This window comes from Loxodonta africana, chromosome 4 (assembly GCF_030014295.1).
Source record: "Loxodonta africana isolate mLoxAfr1 chromosome 4, mLoxAfr1.hap2, whole genome shotgun sequence".
In the NCBI taxonomy this organism is placed as follows: Eukaryota; Metazoa; Chordata; class Mammalia; order Proboscidea; family Elephantidae; genus Loxodonta; species Loxodonta africana.
In genome coordinates, this window is record NC_087345.1 from 131,330,486 (window position 1) to 131,354,686 (window position 24,201).

The window sequence follows — 24,201 nt, forward strand, 5'->3', positions numbered from 1 at the left end:
AAGAGACTAAAGGGGCACACAAGCCCAGGGACAAAGACTAGAAGGCAGGAAAGCTGGAAATAGGGAATCCAAAGTTTGAAAAGGGAGTGTGTTGACATGTTGTGGGGTTGTTAACCAATATCATAAAATAATGTGTGTACTGTTTAATGAGAAACTGGCTTGTTCTGTAAACCTTCATCTAAAGTACAAAAAAAAACTAGGGCTGCCTCTGAATACACAAATAGTATTAGATCCTGCAAAGCTCAACTATAATAGATCAGACATAGTCTCTAGTCACAAGATTACAATTTAGTATGCAATGCTGCTGTAAGTCTGTGCAAGAGCCTCCTCATGGTGGAATGAAAGTTGCATTTCTTGCAACGCGATTCATTACTTTTGTATGTGGCCTTTCTAGCCATGGTCTTGTAACTCCCACCCAACTGACTGTATGATAGGTAATTGTGGCCTACCAAGGGGATTGGTCAGTTTTGCCCTTAAAGAGAGCCAATGCTAGAGTGGAGAAGAGGAGCCCACCACCATCAAGAAAGGAGAGGCCAGCAAGAGAGACCCATCACCCAGAGATGCTGTGATGGGCTTCCCATCCACAGAGAAAGCTGAGTGCCTTTGGGCAGAGACTGAGGGCCAGGGAGAGGTGTGCCTACAAGCCCAGCTAGGGAGAGACAATCCTGATAGAAGAATTGTATCCTGAGTGTTCTTGAGCCTGAACTGTTACTTACCTAATAAATGCCATAATTGTGAGTATGGTCTGTGAGTTGTCTGGCCATTGCAATGAATTACTGAACCCAGCAGAGAGTGCTGTGGCAAAGACAGTTGGTGTCAGAATTGGTAAAGATGGTGGAGGGAGGAGGCATGTCTCACGTCCACCTCACAGGAATCAGCCTAGAGCTGTTATGTTGGGTCTCCTTTCCCTTGTGGGGTTGGAGGTCAGACACCACCCCCAAGCTATTTTCACATTTCTTCAGATAGAATATATAGCAATATTTATTCAGCACAAAGTGATGAAAGGGGCAGGCAAAGTCCATCTAATGAATATTTGAGGGCCTACCTATATGTAAGGAAATCCTGATGGCATAGTGGTTAAGTGCTATGCCTGCTAACCAAAAGGTCGGCGGTTCGAATCCACCAGGAGCTACCTGGAAACTCTATGGGGTTGCTAAGAATTGGAATCAATTCAACAAAAATAGGTAATGGGTTACCTATGTTTAAGGGTTTCAGAAAATGTTATAGAGAGATCTGTCTGTCAAGAACCAAAAGACTCAAAAATTCCATCTTCCAAAAGTTGAGGAATAGCATAAGAGAATTACACATAAGGAACCAGACTTCAAGTTTAGGCATCTGGACTGAAATGAATTAATTAAGCATGGAGTGGGTAAAAACAGTCGCCAAAAGAAAGAGTCACACTCCGGGTTATTTCGTTTCTAGTTCATAGCGTTTTTATTTTAGAAAAGCCAAACCAGTTAAAAGTATTGCTTCCGTATTTTGTGTATTTCTATCCTCCACAGTCAAATCAATCTTCATCCATTCTCTTAATGAGGTACGCAAAAAGGATCACTGGTTACTTCAAACGAACCTATAAGAAAAGCCACATTCACATAATCACAGATTTAAATTTAAAATTAAAAAAAGTCTCTACAGTTAGGATGAGCAAAAAAGAGAAAGAAAATAAAGCCAGAAAACCAAATAATCTGACAATATTACAAATCGGCTAGACTACCAAAAACAATATCCATGCTTTTTGTAAGTATATTACTTTGTCTCGGTGACGGATCTCAATTAACAAAGCAACACTCTTAATTGTAACTTGACAGATGTTTAATGCTCTTATCATTAAAAACTAAAAACTAACTCTCTTATTGTTTCACAAGACCAACGGTACTTCCCAAATTCACTTGACCTTTCTTTGGGTGAGACTAGTATTCTAACTTCCTGGATTTAGTTCTCTGTAGTGGGTGAAGAGTTACTAGTTCAACTTATAACCCATAATATCTTTACTTCATCAAGATGTTGCCCACACAATAATCAACACTTTCTTCTTTTTTTTTTATCCCTGAGTTTGTAACTCATTTCAACTAGACATTTAGTTAAGCATACTTTCCCATGGATTAATTTAAATTGTACTATATACAGAAATAACCTATGTTTTACAAAAATCAATCCAATTTTAGACACTGAATGTTCATTATCATTAATAAATATGGTTTAACATAAGGCTCATATACAAACTAATAAAAATCCAATTGTGTTTCATTGGAAAAACCACACAGGAAAAAAAAATGATAAATCTTTCTGTACAATATCACAGAAAATAAACCTTAAATTATTTTACCAAAATGCACAAAACAAAATTAAACTAAACATGCTCTTACTTTGGGCTCTAGGCTAAATTTTCAATAAATTACAGAATGAGCAACCAATTTTGATCCAGATTAAGATTCAAGTTGGTCATCTTCTTTCAGTTCTAAAGCACTAATATTTTTACATACCAACCAGAAATTTAAAAAAAAAAAAAATTTTTTTTTTTTTTTGGTGAAGGTTTAGGTTCTCATTCAACAATTTCTACACAAATTGTTCAGTGACACTGGTTACGTTTTTCACCATGAGCATTCTGGTTGTTCCATTTCCATTATTGTATTTTTATGTAAATAACATGTGCCTTTACATTTGTCAATCGCTCCCTCCCCATGCGAGGTATTTTCTTAAGTGTGTTATGCTAGTATTTTTTTTTACAGCATAGTGGTGCTTATGAAAATTCCTAGTGGGGGGAGGGAATGGTTGACAAATGCAGAAGGCATGCATTATCTGCAAAAAAATATGGTAGTCTAGTTTCTCTGCCCCCTTATAGTCTCATCTTTAAAGCAATTGTTGACTGTTGGGGGAAATTCTTGACTAAGACAAAAAACACTACCACAGCCTCCACCAGACTGTGTCTAGTGTCTAGTACAACTAGATGGTGCCCAGATACCATCACTGACTGCTCTGACAGGGATCATGATAGAGGGTTCCAGACAGAGCTGGAGGAAAATGTAGAACAAAATTCTAACTCACAAAAAAAGACCAGACATACTGGCCTGACAGGGACTGGAGAAACCCTGACAGTATCACCCCCAGGTACCCTTTTAGTTCAGTAAAGTCACTCCTGAGGTTCACCCTTCAGCCAAAGATTAGACAGGCCCATAAAACAAAATGATACTAAAGGGGCACACCAGGCCAAGGGCAAGGACTAGAAGGCAGGAAGGGACAGGAAAGCTGGAAATAGGGTACACAAGGTCGAGAAGGGAGAGTGTTGACATGTCATGGGGTTGTTAACCAATGTCATAAAACAATATGTATACTGTTTAATGAGAAACTAGTTTGTTCCGTAAACCTTCACCTAAAGTACAATAAAAAAAATATACATATATTTATCCTTCATTTGAAAAGATCCTATTGTGGCTTAACTATGTTTCTCAAAAAGATATGTTCAAGTCTGAACCCCTGGTATCTGTAAATGTGACCTTCTTTGGAAATAGGGTCTTTGCATACATAATCAAATTAAGATGAAGTCACTTTGAAGCTGGGTGGGCCCTAAATCCAATGTGACTGGTATTCCTATAAAAAGAGGGATAAAAAGACACACAAATATATAGAGGGAATGCCATGTGACAAAGGAGACAAAAATTGCACTGATGCCTCTAGAAGCCAAGGAACACTAAGATTTGCTGGCAAGCTAAGAGAAGCTAAGAGAAAGGCAGGGAACATATTCTCCCCAAGAGCCTTTGGAGGGAGTATAATCTTGCCAATATCCTGATTTTGGCCTTGTAGTCTCCACAACTGTGAGAGAATAAACATCTCTTGTTTTAAGCCATGCAGTTTGTGGTACTTTGTTAAGGCAGCCCTAGAAACCTATTACAACTTCCAACCCTATAATAGATAAATGCAGGTACAAATAGTGATACTTTCTTTATGACATCACAGTTCTTGCTGCAGGGCACTTGGTTCAATGACTATTGTAGTTTTTGAAGGATGCACAGTACACACTACAAAGAACACTGGATTTGCAGTTAGGAGACTTGGGTCCTAGTTGTGGCTCTGTAATCTTGGCCAGTCACGAATATCTCTGGACTTTAGCTTCCTTATTTGTAAAATTGTAAACTGTGACAGGCCTCTGTAGGCCAGTAGCACAACCTGTTACTATAGATATTAACAGAAAGTCAGAACTCCCTTAAGTAATCTCTTCTCTAGGTATTGTTTTTACCGTCTATAAAATTTAGAAACAATTATCTGTGTGCTACTTTAAGAGTTAATAAAAATATTTCTAAAATGTTCTTATATATCCTAGACAAAAGATTTAGTCAGAGTTTTAACCTTCACCTGAAAAACTAGAAACTGATTTTCTCTGGTACATAAGTCTATAAAACATTGACTGTTTTGGTCATTTCCATATTTCATTAGACTTAAAAAAAAAAAAAAGTCAATTTGAAGTTAAAAGTCTAGAAAAGCTTCAGAACCATATGCCTTTCCTTTTTGTCCAAAAGATCTTAAATAATTTGGTTGCCAGGAACAATAAGGATACTATGGGTAAAAATAAATATGTAGTTGAGTAACCAGATCTGCATCTTATTATACACTTAAGAACTGAAATTTTACATTCTTTGTTCTAGGGGACTTCATTTTTTCTACTCAGCCTCGTCAAACTCTAACACATACAAGGCCACAAAGTCGTTACTGATTCACGTATCTAAAGACAGTGCTGTGGCAAGGAAATAAAGCTCCATTACACAGCAAGATACAGACACAGAGAATGCAAATGAGAAGGGGGAGCACATGTGCATGCGTGCACATACACAGAAGAAGTCTGGCAGAGATAAAAATGGCAGCATTGGAAAAGTAAAATTCAGAGGGAATGAACAAGAGAAAGAGAAAAAGTATGCAGAGAAACTGAGGTGAGAGATAAAGGTCCAAATTTGGGAAGCAGAAGCACAACTAGAGAAAGTGGAAGAGAGGAAAAGCAGAGAGAGATAAGAGAGAAAGACAAACAGAGTAGAAATAATGGGCATGCACAGTGACAGGGGTCTAGATACAAAGGGGACAGCCAGTTGAAGGAGATTTTTTTCTCCATGTTTTCAAATCACATTCTTTTGTTATCCCTCCAGTGCTCTCACTAAAAAGGGGAAGGGGACAGCCTTTTATATCTGTGTAATGGTTAACAATACACATTTCACATCTCTCAGATTTTTATAGACTCAGATTTACTATTAGCATCATTTTACAACTGAAGTTCATATGTATCAAATATACCAGGGAGAACATCTTTATTTTAGGTATTGCTTATTTTTTTCTTTTTCTCTATGGAACAGTTCTACTCTGTAACACACGGGGGTCACCATGAGTCGAAAAGGACTCCACGGTAACTGACAAGAGCAAAAACAATTTTTTTTTTTTCCTAAGCAAGGAATGAGAGTACCCAAGTTAGGACAAATTCAACCTGAAGCAAGAATCTACTGGCATTTATGATTATAATCACACTTATTAACACTGGTATCAGATTAGAAACTTACTCTTACAGTAGTTGAAAGTAGCTTACTTACCATTTAGAGTCAAATTCCTGAAGTCTTAGTCCTGTTTCCACTTTCTAACTCCTTGCTTCACTTGGTATCTCATATTCTATCCCTCCTCCTATGCAGGCTTCAAATTAGTAGCCATCCATCTGAAGAATTCCTTCTTCTGCTACCACCTACCAGTTTATTTCTCTGCTGCAGCAGAAGGGTATATAGAAAAGGTTCCTGCTTACTATTCAGATTAACCAGAATTTAACATTTCATATTTACACATCTGTACCAACTTCCTCATGTCTCCCTAAAACCTCCCCCAAAAGTCAAAAACAAAAAAATTCCCACTCGCAGAAAAAAAACTCAAACAATGTATGATCAATGTTCATGCTAAGTTGGAAAAAAAAAAAAAAGTGGAAAGATTTAGACACTCAGCCATCTCACAGAGCCATTTTCTTTTGTTACAGTTTCCTTCATCACCTATCCCTACAATCTATACGATCTATGAATAAATACATAAAAATATAACTCCTGAAAAATTTAAGCTCAGGGACTACCAAAGGAATTGTGGAAGATGCAACAATATAAAAGAGTAATTCTAGAAACTAAGAGTGTTAGGTGCTTTACCTGCTTGAGTTTTCAATGTTCTGGACTGCTTATTGCCCAATGGCTCTGAATACATTAAAACACGAACACATACGCCACCTACATTTAAAATAGGGTAGCATTTGTATGCCCATGTAAGCATTGGGTGTATTTCTCGAAAAAGACTAACACATCCATTAAGTTCCTTAAAAAGGACTATGAATGCACATTTCCTCAAACTGCATACACACATAAAAGAATTAGGAGAAACACGGAAATAGTGACAAATGCAACAGCAGTTTTAGGGAAATTGGGAATTAACACCACATAAATTTTCTATTTGTTAAAACCCTGAGATTCATTTCTATTCCCATCCTGTTTGTCATTGAGTCTCAGTTTCAAATTTATTTTGAATTACCTACTAAGGAATAGTATCTAAGAACAAACTAGTAATAACAATAATGGCTTGTTTTTGTTCCACCCTCCCATTACCTTCATCCCAAAATAAAACATGGAGTTTTGCCAACTTAAAAAAAAAAAAAATCAAGAAATAAAACAAACACTGACATAAGCACCAAAGGCTAGTTGACAGTGGCACTGCAGTGACATTGTTTCTCCTTTCTTTCTCATTCCTTCCCCCAATCTCAAGCCCCACCCTTTGACCTCTGTATATGGGATGAGCCTGAGCAGGAGTTGGTGATGTCAGGACTGCGCCGTTCCCACGGATGCTCCTAGAGGCCTGCTGTGCTTCTGGGAACTGGGGCACAGGGATGTCTGTCTGACTGAAACCTAAAACAACAACAGTTCACCCCACCCCTCAAGTTCCCAAATCCCACAATAGCCGCCATTCTATATAAGGCCCATCTAATAAGTTCGAATATAGTGATATCTAAAAGCAAGATCATTTTTAATAGGTTAGTGCTATTCAGTGAAGGGAGCAGAATAGAGGTTATCAAACTCCCCATGCCCAATGCAGTCAGTCTATATATTCTAAAGCTGGTCATTTCTACCAGCAAGAGAACAACGTTCTCCTGAACCAGCCTTTTTTAGTATATATCATAAATTCCTGCAGAAGTCCATTTGGGATTCCTCTGTCAGTAAATTTTAGTTCAACAGGTAAGTATTTTTGAATGCAGATGCTTGGGGGAGTGATTGTCCCTATCTTACATGAGTGAACTGAAGCACACAACAGGTTAATAATGACTTACTACATGGCTTTAGCTGTAGAAACAGCATTACAAACTGGGATTTTCTATTCACTAAGTAGTAATTTACTGGACTTACAGCCTTTTTAGATAAGACAGCTAAAGCCACAGGATAAAATTACGCAGAGGCGTATCTTGTAAAGGTATTGGTTACTTTCACTAAAATTCAACTTAATTAGGATTATCTCCCAAAATAACAACTCACAGCTAAAGTTGTAGAAAGAATAGAAGAGGATAAAAGGGTAGGTGGGTTGGAGAGGAAGAGAAAAGATACTAAAATGGGCAAGTTGTCCTGCCACTAACTTATTGTTGTAATCTGTTTGACCATCCTGTCTCCAGAAATTCCTTCCAATCTATTCAAATCTGATTTTTGAATGTTTAAACAATGAATTTAAGATAATCTCAAACTGCTCACACTTACATCTTTGTTAGAACCAGTGTCTCAGAAATGCTGGAATGATTAGCTCTGAAATCACACTGCTCCTAAAATAACCGAAATGCTTTCTACTGTCTGTCTCATTATTCCCTTTCACTTTTATAATGTCACAGAAACAAAAGCACTAAGGACAACTGAATACTATGGTGAGTTTTTACCATAAATATAACCTGAAACCTAATTTTACCTTTTCAAAACTCTAGTTTTCCATACCTGTCAACTCCTAATTGATGTCTTTATACTGTGAGCTCACTGTGTATTCGGAACACCAACCTCTGAAAAAGCTTAAGCCAGAGTAGCACAATGGAAGAAACAAACAAACCCAAAACAAAAACAAAGCCAAAAAAGTCACACTCTGAAATACTTAATTATAGACATATATGCAAGGAATGGAGTCATCTAAATGACTAAATAAAACCCCCAAAGTCCTGAGTTCATCCCAACCAATTCCAAACTTTATCCCCCAGAAGCACTTCTTTAGTCAAATCATTTACTAGATATATTAATGCATTATTTTTTAAATGAGAGTTACTGCAAACCTAGGGTTGTCTTTAAAGCATATAAAGAAAAAAAAAAAAAGTAAAGTTAGCCTTGTGATGCAAAGAAAGGAGAAAGAGTCAAATTACCTGCAAGCAGGCCGGGGCTGTGCCTGAATCCAAACCGCTGCATTTACCATTCATTATACAGCTGCATTATGGGGGAAGGGGAGTTTAGAAGGGCACTGACCCCGAAAGTTCTCAATACTTCTCACTCATCATCAGGAAGGGGGAAGAAGGAAAGTTTTTTCTCTGGGTATTTTTTTGTTTGTTTGTTTTTGTTTTTTTTGGCTCCTGAAAAGGCTGGCAAAGAACAGTAACAGTGCAAGGAGTTAGAATATTTCTTTAAAAAGTTTTTTTAAATGTAAAACATTAAGGAATTTAAAAAGCCAAACATTCGTTAATATAAAAATAATTTTCACTAGAGTTAGGCAGCCACCCCAAAACAGCATGGCAAAAGGGCATTGGTATAAAGGAAATAAAATACCACACGAAAATCCAAAAACAAAACTAAAAACATTTCAAATTAAACCTGGAAGACTAGAAGATTCCAACAGCAGATTTCTGTCCACTACTGAAACATTCCAAAATCCAAGCTTCAAAGGCGCCTAAATGTATTTTAAATGAAACTTTTTTGGTTTTGTTTTTTAAGAAAAATAAATAAAAAAGAAAGCAGTGAACCTGGTATAAATCCTGCAATATATTACATTTTTAAAAATCCTAGTACAACAAAAACAAATTGTAAATGAAATTAAACAAACAAACAGACAAATAAAAACAGTAGCAGCAGAGGTTACCTGTCTGAGCACCTACATTTTCTTAGGAGGGGATCGTGTCTCACCAGCCATATAGCCCATAAACCTTCTCAAAAAGAGTGAGCCAGGAGAAAAATATAACACAAAATTTGATTTTACAATGTCTCTAAGCCCCCCCAGCCCCCAAACTGGGGATTCACTGAATGTAGAGAATTTGTTTTTCCATTGTTTTCTCCTTCAGAAAAAGAAGAGACGATTATGAAAGTCAATGACTTCTTTCAATGCCTTCGGTACATTCTCAAAGTCTAATAAAGTGCTTGATGAGCAAGTCTCTTGTTAGATTTCTCTAATATTCCAGGGCAGTTTTCTTATTGAGAGCATACACAGAAAGATTTCAAAGTTCAGTGGAGGAAAAGCCAGCAGAAATGACCAATCAATTATAGGCACCAAAAAGGAAAAAAAAAAACTATTAAAAAATTTAAATGGAATAGTTCATACTTATATATGTGTGTGTGTGTTTATATACGTATATAAAGTCCAGTCTTCATCACAGATTACATAAAAACAATATCAGAATTATTTTTAAAATACAATTTATAATTACAATTTTAACAATACACAAATTTTACAATAATTCAGATTTTGGCATGATAATCATTATACATATTTGATAAATACATTTTTACCTCTCAAAATAGCAATGAAGATTATACAAAAGTTATTACACAATTATAAAAATAAACTTAATATTCACTTAAATATCTGCTGCTGTATCATTTGGGTTCTTCCAGAATGATTTGTCCACATTCTTTAATTTTTGAGGGAATGCATGAAAATAACCATGTTTTTGAAGTCTGCGATGACCATTCCTGCCTTTTTCATTCTAACATGTGACTGTACAATCCAGAAGCTGGTTGGCAGAAATGTTTTAATATAGTGTGAATGGACAAAAGATGGATAAATGGTGAGTAAACTAAAGGGCAAATAATTTCAGTTATTTCCTATAGCTGGTTAACTTGGTAGAGGTTTAAAAAAAAAGTTAACTACAATTTTCCCTAGTCCCTTATCCCACTAACACAAACCTTGAGTTTTTCATCAAATAGTTTGTTCTATTTCCATTAATCTACGTACATGTGATATATAACTATTTAAAATATATGTATCATAAGTGGCAACCAGATGGTCTCTACACAAATATATGAATGATGATTTAACTGAGCAGTTCTTTTTTCCTCTACACCAAATAGCACAAATCCCCCAAAGTATGGTCATTCAGTGAAAGAAGTACCAAGTATTTCTTTCTGTTAATGGTACCAAGTACCAATGTTTACATATGTGTGTGAGTGCCCCAATAACCCTGCTCAAGTCAAATTCTTTTAGGTGTGATTAAAATACCCTATGAGATAAATTAAAAATTCTTCGTACGTATCTTTTTCTGAAGTGAAATGAGACACTGCACAGATTATAGGTACTATTCTATTTGTCAACAATCAACCTTTCACTCAATTTTAATATTATTTAATTCTATGAAAAAAACAAATTTATTACATTCCTTTTTAAAACGGGGAAAACTGTACAAGTAAGCATGATCAAACCTCTGTGAGAGCTGGTTAATACTGATCTTTTATTATTGCCTCGAAGTCTCTCTAGTAGTGTCCGAGAAATTATGTTTAAGGTCCATCTGAAGGAAAATAGCATTGGAGAGGCAAGAAAGGGCTTGGGTAAAAGCTTCGGAGGATTGTAGGGAGATGGAACTTGCTGATTAAAAATTACGTTGAGCTTTGCAGCATCTCTGTAACATACTTTCCAAACCCATCATTGGGACAGTATTACCCATGTTTTAAAGGCTTGTGTCATATGCAGTTTTGGGGTTTTTATAAATTCAGAAAGTAAAGGAATATAAAGAGTGGAGAGTACTGAAGGCTTAAGAGTAGGGCTCAGTACAGCTAACTAAATAAGTCCCCCAACAAAAACAGTCCAATCCACCCCACACCAAATTCTGTGATTAAAAGAAGAAAATGCATAGCCAGAAGCGTTGAAGAGAAGCATGTAGCCTTGAATAAATCATACACTGAACTGTCGAGAACCAAAGAATAAACCAAACATACATATACACAGAAAGCCTAGGAAATATCCATTCTCCTTATATCTTCAGGTGGGTATCTCTACTCCAGTAGAGTCTAATTATGAAAAGAACTTCTGATTTTTAAAGTCGAAACTTGTGTTTCCCATCATGCTCCATTTTCTAGGGTCTACCCTTTTTGACTGGTTGATTAAAAAAAAAAAAAAAGCGAAACACATACACATGCATGCGTGCACACACACATATATACTCCCTCCCAAAATGTGAAAAATGCAAATATATAACGCTGGCATTAGAAATCACTTCAATTTTATACTTAAGAACTTATAGGCCCTTGACTTATCCCCCCCTCCCAAATTTTTCCTTGCCCTTATCTTTCATTGCCCAACCACCAAAGAAAAAAGGAAAAAATAAAAGGCTTTAAATGCACATGTTTCAAGTCAGTATCTTGTTAACAAAAAAGGTAGCATTTTCTTCACTTTGGCCATTGTTAAAGATGCAGGCATAGAGCAGGGAATGTTAGACTAGCATGTATTAAAAAAAAAAAAAAAGCAACATTAACAGAGCATATATCTTTCAAAAAGACTAAAACACTAACAAATACAAGTCAATACACATACTTTAAACTAGGGTAATTTTATCTACATTGGCGTAAATGTTATTTCGTATACCAGACATTGCAATCCTGTTCATTTCCGTTTCATCATGCAAACATGCCAATTTTGCCATTAGAAAACTTTTACTGGGTTTTATTTATTTTGCCCTTTCACCTAAATTAAGGGAAAAAAAACAAAACAAAAACAAAAAAATAAGAAAACTCAATGAGAGTCTCTCAAGACTTTAGAAACTGTAACATACAGCTGCTAGTTGATCTGGAAATGGCAGAGGTTTCAGATTTGTATTTTTAAAAATTTCTGTAATTTAGGCATGTTCCTCACCCAGTACAAATTTTTTTGCAACACAATGGAAAGTCATACTACTCTGAAATTTGTACCCACTATACAAAAATAAAAGATGCAAGGAACCATGAAAAATTTTATATGTTCCTCATGGCCCAAAAGCATACAAATTTTTGATTATTTTAAAAAGAAACTATGAGAACTTGACATTTTTCTGTATCCCACCTCTTCTGCCTCGTTTCAGACTAGATCTATATATAAAAAAAAAAAAAGATCTATAGGATCTGTAAATGAAAATCAGTCCCATGGAATAGCAGAGGTCTTGTCTATCTCCCCCTTCCCTCAACTAACTTAATTTTCTCTCATCTTCCTGAGTATTTTCCATGAACAGCATTGCAAGGTGGTTAAAAAATAATAATAAGAAGAAAGAAAAAGAAAGTAAGTTTTACAAGTTTTGTTGGTTAATTATTTACCAGTGGAGTCACTCCACCAGGAGTTTGATTTCATTGGCTAGCAGCTGGTTCATGTTGAACAGGCCCCCCCCTGGGAGCTTGGTGAGCAGCTCCCGCTCCGTGCTTTCTGGGTCGCTGTCAACAGAGCTGGAACTCGCGCTCATGTTGTCGACAGCAGTGCTGGCTGGGGGACCCAGCTCCGGCTCACTAGTCTCACTGGCCGTGGACACCACGGAGAGCAGGGACATACGCCGGGTGAGCCGGCCAGAGGGCAGAAGGGAGGCGGCATAGTCTGCTATGATACCAGCTACATCTAGATTACAAGCCTTATCAAAGGCGATGAAACCTACATTTGCATTGGCTTCGCAGACACAGAAGGAGCCGTCATCTTTCATCAATAGGTCAATGCCACACACATCCATCCCCAGGATATTAGACACCTGGATGGCTAGCTGCTTCCCTTGTTCACTCAATGAGCACATCATCCCCACACCACCTGGCAAAAAAGAAAACAAGGTAAAAAGTTACCAAAATGGTAACACTTTTGGAGTAAAACTAAAGCTAGCCTCTGAGACTAACCCGCTCTTCTAAATCAGCAGTGAAAATAAAGGTACTATTTTGTGTCAAACTGGGACTTTGAAATCTAGGCCATCTTCATTAGGGATCCCCTTCCCTAAATTCATTCTTGCAAAGAACCTGTGACCTCCTATATACATCCTACATATTTACTCGGTACTATTATATCCTTACCACCTCTTGCTCCATGCGAGCTGAACAATGGCAACGATGTAGAAAACATTTTCCTATAGCTGTGAAGCATGTGAAAGCTGGATAATGAATAAGGAAGACTGAAGAAGAACTGATGCCTCTGAATTATGGTGTTGGTGAAGAATATTAAATATACCACAGACTGCCAAAAGAATGAACAAATCTGTCTTGGAAGAAGTACAGCCAGAATGCTCCTAAGCAGCAGGGATGGCAAGACTTCGTCTCATGAACTTTGGACATGGTTATCGAGAGGGGCCAGTCCCTGGAGAAGGACATCATGCTTGGAGGAGAGTCAAACAAAAAGAGGAAGACCTTCAATAAAATGGATTGACACAGTGGCTGCAATGATGGGCTCAAGGTAATAACTGCAGAGATGGCACAGGACCAGGCAGTGTTTTGTTCTGTTCTACATAGGGTTGCTGAGTCAAAACTGACTTGACGGCACCTAACAACTACTACAATAGTTGTGAAAGAGCATAGTGTACGCTGACAAGGATCCTTCCCAAATGACAGTAATTTACTACCTTCCTGAAACATAGAAAGACTGACATAACATGCATTAGATCTAACCAAACTGTGTGACTTCATACATTCTATGAACATAAAGGGGGGGGGGATAGATTTAATGACATAAAAACTAGAAACTGTAGCAAACACTTAAGTGCTCGGCTATTAACCGAAAGGTTCCAGCTCAAGTCCACCCAGTGGCACCTAGGAAGAAAGGCCTGGCGATGTATATCCAAAAGGTTAGAGCCATTGAAAACCCACTGTAATTAAATTTTTTTAATTAAAAAAAAAATTGAAATTAGCATTAACATTCTTTTTATGCAAAAAGCCCTTTCAAATCAGTAAGAAAAAAAAACCTCTACAGCAAATTAAGATATATGAATAATTCACAAAAGAAACAGAAAGGCCAATAAACATCTAAAAATGTGTATGCACTATTCAAAAAAAAAAAAAATTCAAGTCTGCTGATTGAAAGGGCTTACTAAAATCCAGGTTGACTGATAAAAAAAAGATACATATTTAAAAATATTGATAAAATTTTAGACCCCTATGAAGAAAAAAAAACAAGTTTTTAGGCAAAAAGAATAAATTACCTACGAAGGAAAACGATCAGAGTATATTTGAACATTAAATTTCAACAATAAAACCTAAAACGCAGCAAAACTGAAGCCAGACTCTTATAATCTAAGAATCCAATCTCAGCCACGGTATTATTCTCCCTTAAGGAGAAAGAAAAATATTATGAGGTAGCTATCACTTACATACCCCATCCAAGAATAATAATCAAGGGAAGACATTAACGTATGACTAAGCACCCAAACCTCATGATATGGGAAGATGAGGATGAGGAGTAAATGCTGGTGAGTAATGAAAACTGCAATATGTTGTTAGATGCTACCGAGTCAGTTCCAATTCAAACTCATAGCGACCTTATGTACAACAGAACAAAAAGCTGTGGTTTTATGTTATGCTCACAATCGTTGCTATGTTATTTGCATAAAAATACAGTATTTATTATACTGATGGTAGGTCTATAAATCACATTTACATGTGAAAGACAATGTGTTTTCAACTTGCTACGTAAAAAGATCGACAGCTATATACTGTATATATACGAATATACAGTAGACAAGTTGTAATACTAATTTATATACTACAAAGATATTTGCATTGTTTTTACCTAGTGAGCAGTTGCTTTGCATCCTCCCATCTGTTGAACAACGTAACATGGTGCCAACCACACGGCCTCCCACAACTATGACACGTACATCCCGTCCATGGGACTCTTTAACATACTTCTGGAACAGGTATGGAGCTTCATGGCGAATAAGATGGCTTAGATCAGCCAAATGATGCTTATCCCGAGCCAAGAAAACAGCTTTGCCTGTGATTGAAAAGAAGAGAAAATATGTAAGTCATCAAACTGTGGGCAGTTAATATCTATTATCTGCATCTTTTTGAGTCCCAAACAATCCCCTTCTTCAGAACCTACTGCACTTTATTTTTTTTCTTAAGTTTTCTTTGTTCCAATTGTTTAATCAAAGTAATAGTTATGATAACCAGTGAAACAATGCAAAAATGTATAAAGACAAAGTTAATAAACTCCTTCTACTATACCCTCCACTCCAAACTCTTACAGTATCATTTTGGTATATGTTGTGAAGTAAGAGGTCTAGATTTGTATTCCTCCAGAGGTTACCAACAATGTCAACTTCATGTATTAGCAAAACCTTTTCTCTCTGAGTTAAAACTTACATACTATATTAGCAGTATACTAATACATTTAGTATATAGTAACATAGCAATGTTATTACTTGTATTTATTTCTGGATTCACAGTTCTACGTATCTATTGTTGTGCCAAAGGCTGTAGCTGTTTTTAAAACATGGTTTTAAATCCTCTGACATTCCTCTCATTGAGGGGGTGAGAAAGGATTTATGTCCCTTCCCCTTGAATCTAGAAGGGCTTGGGACTGCTTCAACCGAATAGCAGAATTGACTCTGTATGACTTGTGAGGCTAAGTCATAAAAGGCCATGAGCTTCTGCTCTGTTCAAACCCAGCTGAACCTTATCCAGCCCTTCCCGCTAAACATGTGCTGACCTTGGATTTATAAATCTTTTCTTTTATAATCTACACTTTTTATGCCTTAAGAAATCCTTCATAATCTGAGATCATTAAGACATTTCTATATGCAGCCTTCTAAAGTTCTTTATTAACCCCAGACACCCTTTTAACTCAGGACTGAAGTCACTCTTTCAGCCAAAGATTAGACGGGTCTATAGGGCCAACAAAAACACACGTGAGGGACATGCTTCATTGTTCAATCATGTATACAAGACTAATAGGCACATCAGCCCAAAACCAAAGGTGAGAAGTCAGGAAGGGACAGGAAAACTGGACAAATGGAAAACAGGGAACCTGGGGTAGAGGAAGGGGAGAGTGTTGGCTCATCATGCAGATTGCAACCAATGGCACGAAACAATTTCTGTGTTAACTGTTTAATGAGAAACTAATCTGTTCTGTAAATTTCCACCTAAATCACAGTAGAAAATACACTATCATATTTGAAGAAAAATAGTTTAACACTAATAACAATATAGATACAATCATGTACTGTCCAATCTTACTTAACAGAGTCCTTCGTTTACTTCTGAAAATTTATATAATTTAAGAATAAAATATAAACTCTACAGAGCAAAAAATTAAAATAAAGTTCTTTAATTTTACCTCACATATTTAAGTCTACGATTTTACAATGGATTTTTGTCTGTAACGTGAGGGAGGGGGCACATCTTTTTTTTTTGTCTTCATACCCATTGCCGTCGAGTCGATTCCGACTCATAGCGACCCTATCGGACAGAGTAGAACTGCCCCATACGGTTTGTCTTCATAGAGATAACCAAATGTCTCAGCACCATTGGTGATCTATATATACCTAATCCTGCATAAGTGCCATGCGGTCTTAATGACATGGCTTTATAAAAATTTTTGTTAACTAGCAAGGGAAAAAAAAAAAAAAAATCAATCCACTTTTTCTCAGGAGGGTCTTGATTATTCTTGGCACTTGTTCTTCCATATGAATTTCAGAATCCTCCTATCAAAATTCATTGTTAGGATTTTTTAACTGAAACTGGATTCAATCTGTAGATCAATTTAAGGAGATGACATCCATTCCTGTGCTATCAAATTTGGTAGATACTAGTGACGTGTAGCTATTTAAATTATTTAAAATCAAATAAAATTTAAAATTCAGTTCCTCAGTTGCACTAGCCATGTTTCAAGTGTTCAACAGCTACATCACTGATAAGCGAAGAACAGAGCACATCCATCACTGCATAAAGTTCTACTGGACAGCATTAAAAACAGTAAGTCCTTCAACTCATGAATATGGTAAACTTCCTTTTTTTAAGGTCTTTTTCAATGTCTTTCAACAAAGTTTTATAATTCTTTCCATATAGGTCTTACTCATCTTTTAGTGGGTTCATTCCTAGTTACCTTATATATTTTAATGCTATTTTAAATAACTCTTTAAAATGCTTATTTTCTAATTGCCTATTTTTCACGTACAGATACGTAATTTATTACTGCGGACTGATTTTATGTCCAGGAAGCTAAAACTTTAAGTGCTAAAAATTTGTATCAATTATTTTGTGTTACTTATGAACCCAATATATGATTTAAAAACAAAACTAGAAGGGAGATGACTAAAGTTTGTAACTGAAGATCCTGTATTGGTCGGAAGGCAAGTAAAGGTACTAACTTGAAACTCAGTCTAAGTATGCATGTTAGAATTCCCAGGATAACCACTAAAACAGAAATAGCTTCTGGCCAAACTGAACAATTGACAATAACCTCCTATAAATCTGAAGTACTATGTACCTAACAAACTTCCTGTATCATTCCTTCAGAATCTCTGCTTCATAAGCTATAATTACTTAACAATTGACAATAAGAAAACGATTTAGTCAATAATCACAAGCGAACAGAAAAATTCAAATAACTGCATTGATCTGATAAAAAAAAAAATCTTATTTTTATAAAATCATTGTTATTAATTCTGAAGGACTTTCAAAATCATGTGCCATAGCAACACTCATACACACCTCTATGACCCCGTGTATTCTTCACTACCATTGGGAACTCCAATACTTCTGCTTCATCAATCATTTTAGCAAAATTTTCATGGCCACCTGGTAAAAAAACAAATTTAAGAAGGACAGCAACAGAGCTGTTTTATGATAAATATTATCTACACTATAGACAGCAGTAGCATAAGGCAATGATTACACAGAAGTAGAAGTTAAGAGCCTGATGGTCAAATTTGTTTTTCTTGGAGAAAATAAAAAACGTAGGCTCAAAGTACAATTAATATCAGTTTAAAACTCACTTTTTAAAATGAACTAATCTATATATATTCTGATATCCAACTTAAAGAAGTGTCTCGCAAGTAACAAAGCTTCCTGGTTCTGTTAACATTTTTCATTTTTTTCAATCTTTTATTTCTTGACATCCGAATAACAGACATTCCCGGTCAGATTAAGAAACTGAAGAGGTAGTCAGTAAAGAAAGTTGAAGACATGGTGCGCATTCACACACGCCATTCTCTTTATTATCAAACATGCTTACCAATTTTCTTTATCTCAACTATTAATCAGAGTTCTTTCTATACCTAGCTACTCAGTGTTAAGATTTAACTTCTTAACTGTTTTTATTTCTCAGGAACAAGTGATACAATAGCAAGATTACTGTAAAAATGGATTATAGTTGTAAAAAAAAAATCAGCCAGGAAAAAATTCATTAAACAACTGCAACATCATAAATTTACAGCTTAGGTAAATTAAGATGATTCAGCTCCAATTTTTAAACTCAGAATTTTTAACCTTTTCTCCTTTTTAAGTCTTAAAAATCAAAATTGTAGAATTATTACATAACCTGTAATATCTCAAAAGCATCAGGAAGACAGAATTCTTGATTTATTAAAATTATCTTTTTCTCTTCTTGTGCAACTTGCTAAAAATGCTAACTGCATCCACACATGCCATACAGACATGATGAATTCCCCTCTTCTTTAAAATCTTAAAAATAAGAAGAGGTCAGGGATTTCTTTGTAAAGCCTCATCAAATTTCCAAACATTCTACTGGACATTCATTTGGAGAAATACCTTTATGGGAAAACTCTGCACTAATTTATAGTTAGTCTCCTCTTCTCCAAACAAGAACTGGATGGGCAGGAAATGTGTTAGCATAATGTTGTTTATAGTAGTAGTGGTACTCAAAGTGCAGTTCTGTAACCTGTGCCTTTTTTCCACTTGGTTGTTATTGATATGTGACCCAATAAATATAAAAAGTAAGCATAAGAAGCTTGTATAACACTTTGGTACTGCTGTGGTATTTTGATTTTACAAGAGCATTGATTCACATCAGATTGGCCTTAAAAAAAAAAAAAAAGTCCTTTACCACAAATAGTTTTAGAAGCACTGGTTTTAAAGCACACCTAATACAGTGTCATTTTCTAAAAGAATATGGAAGTATTTATGAGGCTCTATCATGAAAATGGTAATAAAGCTATTAAGAAATTACAAAAAGATGTCATCAAATTCTATTATCTTTTACCCCAGGGGTTGGCAAACTACACCCTGTGTGCCAGATTCGGCCGGCTGCCTGTTTTTTTAATAAAATTTTATTCACACATAGCCGCATCCATTTGTTTACATATTGTCTACGGCAGTTTTCACACTACGACAGAATAGTGAGCTGCGACAGAGACCTTATGATCTGCAGAGCCTAAAATATTTACTATCTAGTCCTAGACAAAAAAGGTTTGCTAACCTCGTTCTACTCCAAATCATGGAACTAAACCTTAAGGCACAATTCAAAATTCTCCTGCATAGTTTGTTAAAATTGAAAGTCACCTCTATAAGAGGTTCTTTCATGTTTATAAATTTCCTTATATCATATAACCCGTTTAGTATGGCTTTCAAAATTATCAGTGCTCTAAAACTTAAGTTATACATTCTCATTAGTGAACTCACCATAAGAGAAAGTATCTGGCAGAGGAACACCATGGCCAGCCAACTCTTGAAATGTCCAGAACTTATTAACACAGTTCAGGATGGCTTGAGGTCGGTTCATCAATCGACATCCCATCTTCTCTAGATGGCGCAAAACAGTGATGTCACTATCACTTTGTACCCAAGGGGTTGGTACTCTCACTACCACCACCTGCGGGTAGGCAGTGATTAGTTCTCCATTAATCCGTAGACCTGAAATATATAAAAATGAAGTAAAAACCATCAGAAGGGAATATAAAATAAAGAAACAGAAACATATCAAAGTAGGGGGCGGGTGAGAAGGGTGGCGGTTAATATTTGACTGTGATGGGGAGACACTCCTCCTTAAAAAAATTCCTGCACTTGTTAAATAAATTATAATACATGTGAATATAATGAAATACTAAAGTACTAAAAAGAATGTCATAAATATTTTTGAGATGTGAAAAAAAAAGTACAGATACATAATGTTGAAATTTTAAGAACAGCCGTCTTAATTATCTAGTGCTGCTATAAAAGAAATACCACAACTGGATGGCTTTAACAAAGAGAAATTTATTCTCTCACAGTAAAGTAGGCTAAAAGTCCAAACTCAGCTCCAGGGGACGGCTTACGCTCTCTGTTGGCATTCTCATCAATCTTCCCCTGGACTAGTAGCTTCTCTGTGCAGGGACCCCAGGTCCAAAGGACATGCTCTGCTCCCGGCACTGCTTCCTTGGTGGTATGAGGTCTCCAACTCTCTGCTTGCTTTCCTTTCATCTCTTATAAAAGGTGGTGTAGTCCACACCCCAGGGTGTCCCACCCTAATCCTCTTTAATATAAAATTACAATCACAAAATAAAGGACAACCACACAATACTGGGAATCATGGCCCAGCCAAATTGATACACACATTTCTGGGGGGATATAATTCGGGCCACGACATTAACAAATCTGAAAATAAATTTTACTAGTGTTTAGATATTCACAGAAAATGTCTGGAAGGACAGATGACATAACTGGCTTTCTCTGAGTCTGACTAAATAGTATGGCAGAAGAGGCAGGTTTCTAGAACTTTTAGCCAATATCATTCTATTCAGGGAAGCCCCTAATACTGAAGAAACAATTTATTTATGAATTGTTCCTTAAACCTTATTTTCATTAAAAAAACAGTACATATACACACGTTATTCTGCTGTAAAAATCAATGAAGTCCTGATATATCCTATAACATGGATAAACTCTAAAAACAATGCTGACTGAAGTAAGTCTGTCACAAAAGGACAAATATTGTATGATCCCATTTACATATCTAGAATAGGAAAATGTATAGGGACCAAAGTCTATTAGTGGTTCCGTTACCAGGTGTGGGAAGGAGAGAGGAAAGAGGGAGTCACTTCTTCGGGGGCACTGAGCTTCTATTAAAAGTGACAGAAAAAATTGGAAACAATGGTGATGGTTACAGAACATGATGAAAGTAAATAATATCACTGAACTGTAGATGTAAAAAATCTTGAAATGGCAATTTTCGTTATTATATACTCACCATAACAAAAATAAGTAAAATTTAAAAATAGTTCATATTTGTTTAGAACATTTACAATACAAAAATATGTAATATATTCACTTCCCATCCTATATAACTTTCTTCACTTAAAATTATACCACGGACACCCTGCTATAGCCATACACGTACAGCTTTATTTCATTTCTTTCTTTTTTTTTCCCCCAGTGGCCTGAATGGAATTACATTTACAGATACACCACATGATCAATCTCTCACAGATAAACATTCATTCATTCAATAAACAGTACGCCATTACTAGCTATCAGATTCGTTTTTAAATGCCAGGAATACACTGGTAAAAAGACAAATAAGGCCCTTGCCCTCAAGGAGCTCTCGTTGTACTAGGAGAGACAGATGCTGTAAGTGTTGTCATAGGGGCAAGAACAACCATTAGAAGAGTATGTGCCTTAACCACAATTTCTACTGCGAAGTGTAAAAAATAATATTGGTTAGGTAAAGTGTCAGATATGGAAAGCCACAAATTCTGGGCTAAAGAGTTTATATCTGTTCTGATTAAGAGAACTAAAGGTGTGTGCTGAATATTGCCTGTTGAAGCTCCACATAATCCCCATTTTTTAATCCCTCCCCAAACTGGGGGTTTCCTGAAGAGCAGGGACACATTCTCCAGCTAGGAGGGTTCCATTTGAGAATCCAACCAATGACAGACAATTACACAAAATTCCATTGGTAAAAGAAAAGAAGAAGTTACTATTCTCTAGGAGTAGCTGTGTGTAGGTAGCATGGTCCACAAACAGGTGACATAAGGTTCTGTTACTGGCTTCCAGGCATTCTCCTCAGAATCATTCAATTTGCTGCTATAGGCTAAAACCTTAAAGATCATCGATGGGAGCTTTCTGCAATCCTGCACCTCCTGATTTCTAAGGCTTTAGCAGTGGCTTGCCTGAACATACTGAAGTGCATTTTTTTAAAGGGAAAAAATTCTAATAACATAATTGAGGATTAAAAGTTTTTAAGATTAGGATATAGAGGATGTAGAATTGAAAACCGAAGTCAGTTTGGGACAAAAGGTGCTAAGTTTGGATCTAGATATGAAATGTTTTCATGGTCAAAGTAGAATACTCTCTAATAGACGATGACCTGGATAGGGGTGGTGTTACAATCCCACCCTAATCCTTTTTAACATAAAATTACAATCAGAAAATGGAGGACAACCACAGAATACTTGGACTCATCCCCTAACCAAGTGGATACACACGTTTTTGGGGGGCCATAATTCAATCCATGAGAGTACTGTTTATACACTATTAAAACTCACATAATCTCTGTGAAAAATCAAGAAAGAAAGAATAATGGAGATGTGATAAAAGAACTGTGTAATCAGCTAGGAGGGGCTCCCACTAGCCAAATTTGAGATGATTTGAGCATCAAAAAAGAACTGATTACACAGCGAATACACAAAAGTCCACGAATCCATAATTATACTCAAATGCAGAAAGAAAAAAAAAACCTCATTTGCTCCCACTGGAGGGGACAATTATATAGCTGCTTACTCTGTCCACAGTTCAAATCTACCAGCCAATCCTTGAAAATCCTATGGGGCAGTTCTACCCTGTCCTATAGGGTCACTATGAGTCAGAACAGACTCGATGGCACAAAACAATTACTCTAAAAAAACTGATAAATGAAGAGAAAGGATGACATTTACCCCACCTTTTTAGAAAGAACTACAGGTCATCGAAAGGAGCCCTGGTGGCACAGTGGTTAAGCACTTGGCTGCTAACCACAAGGTTGGCAGTTTGAATCCACCAGCTGCTCCATAGGAGAAAGATGTGGCGGTCCACTTCCATAAAGATTACAGCCTTGGATCTAAATATTACAAAGCATCTTCTCTGACTATAAAGCCATAAAAGCAGAAATCAATAACATAAAAAGCAGGGAAAACAAATCGAACACTTGGAAACTGAACAACACCCTGCTCAAAAAACGACTGGGTTATAGAAGAAATTAAGGATGGCATAAAGAAATTCACAGAATCCAATGAGAAAGAAAACACTTCCTATTAAGAACCTTTAGGATATAGCAAAATCAGTACAAATGCACACATCCAAAAAGAAGGGCCAAAATCAAAGAATTATCCATACAACCTGAACAGAAAGAGCGCAACAAAAGAAACCCTCAGACACAAGAAGAAAGCAAATTAAAAAAATTAGAAATAAATGAAATAGAGAACAGAAAAACAATTGAAAGAATTTATAAGACCAAAACCTGGTTCTTTGAAAAAATTTACAAAATTGATAAACCACTGGGCAAACAAAACAAAAACCAGAAAGGAAGCAAAGAACCCAAATAAGAAATGAGACGGGCCATATCATATCAGACCCAACGGAAATTAAAAGAACCATATCAGATTACTACAAAAAACTGTGTTGTAACAAATTTGAAAACCTAGAACAAATGGATAAATTTCTAGAAACACACTACTTACCTAAACTAACACAAACAGAGGTAGAACTAAATAGACCCATAACAAAAGAGGTTGAAAAGGTAATTTAAAAACTCCCAACAACAACAAAAAAAAAAGCCGTAGCCCAGGTGGCTTCACTGGAGAGTTAGTTCTACCAAACTTTCAGAGAAGAGTTAACACCACTACCACTAACAGTATTTCAGAGCACAGAAAAGGACTGAATACTCCTAATCTCATTCTATGAAGCCAGCATACCCCTGATGCCAAAACCAGGTAAAGACACCACAAAAAAAAGAATATTACACACCTACATCCCTCATGAACATAGATGCAAAAATCCTCAACAAAATTCTAGCCAAAATAGAACTCAACAACATATCAAAAAAATACAAGGTGTGCAGAGCAGGGATGGTTCAACATTAGAA

The 24,201-nt window shown here is 36.2% G+C and overlaps 1 protein-coding gene across 4 annotated transcripts in view; it reads right to left on the bottom strand.

Annotated features, from left to right (window-relative positions):
- Nucleotides 1–688: 688 nt before the first annotated feature.
- Nucleotides 689–24,201, bottom strand: part of RIMKLB (ribosomal modification protein rimK like family member B) — a 55,889-nt gene continuing 32,376 nt past the window's right edge. For 2 of the 4 annotated variants that reach the window (XM_064284654.1, XM_010590860.3), the window contains exons 3-6: nucleotides 19,788–20,018; nucleotides 17,859–17,945; nucleotides 14,935–15,138; nucleotides 8,484–12,975 (exon numbers count right to left, since the gene is read on the bottom strand). In XM_064284654.1, coding sequence (XP_064140724.1) covers nucleotides 12,509–12,975; nucleotides 14,935–15,138; nucleotides 17,859–17,945; nucleotides 19,788–20,018 — 989 coding nt within the window. In that variant the 3' untranslated portion in view covers nucleotides 8,484–12,508. Of the gene's footprint in view, nucleotides 1,571–5,567; nucleotides 5,733–6,155; nucleotides 12,976–14,934; nucleotides 15,139–17,858; nucleotides 17,946–19,787; nucleotides 20,019–24,201 lie in introns of those variants that run through there. The other 2 variants (XR_010321914.1, XR_010321915.1) reach the window with 2 other exon arrangements.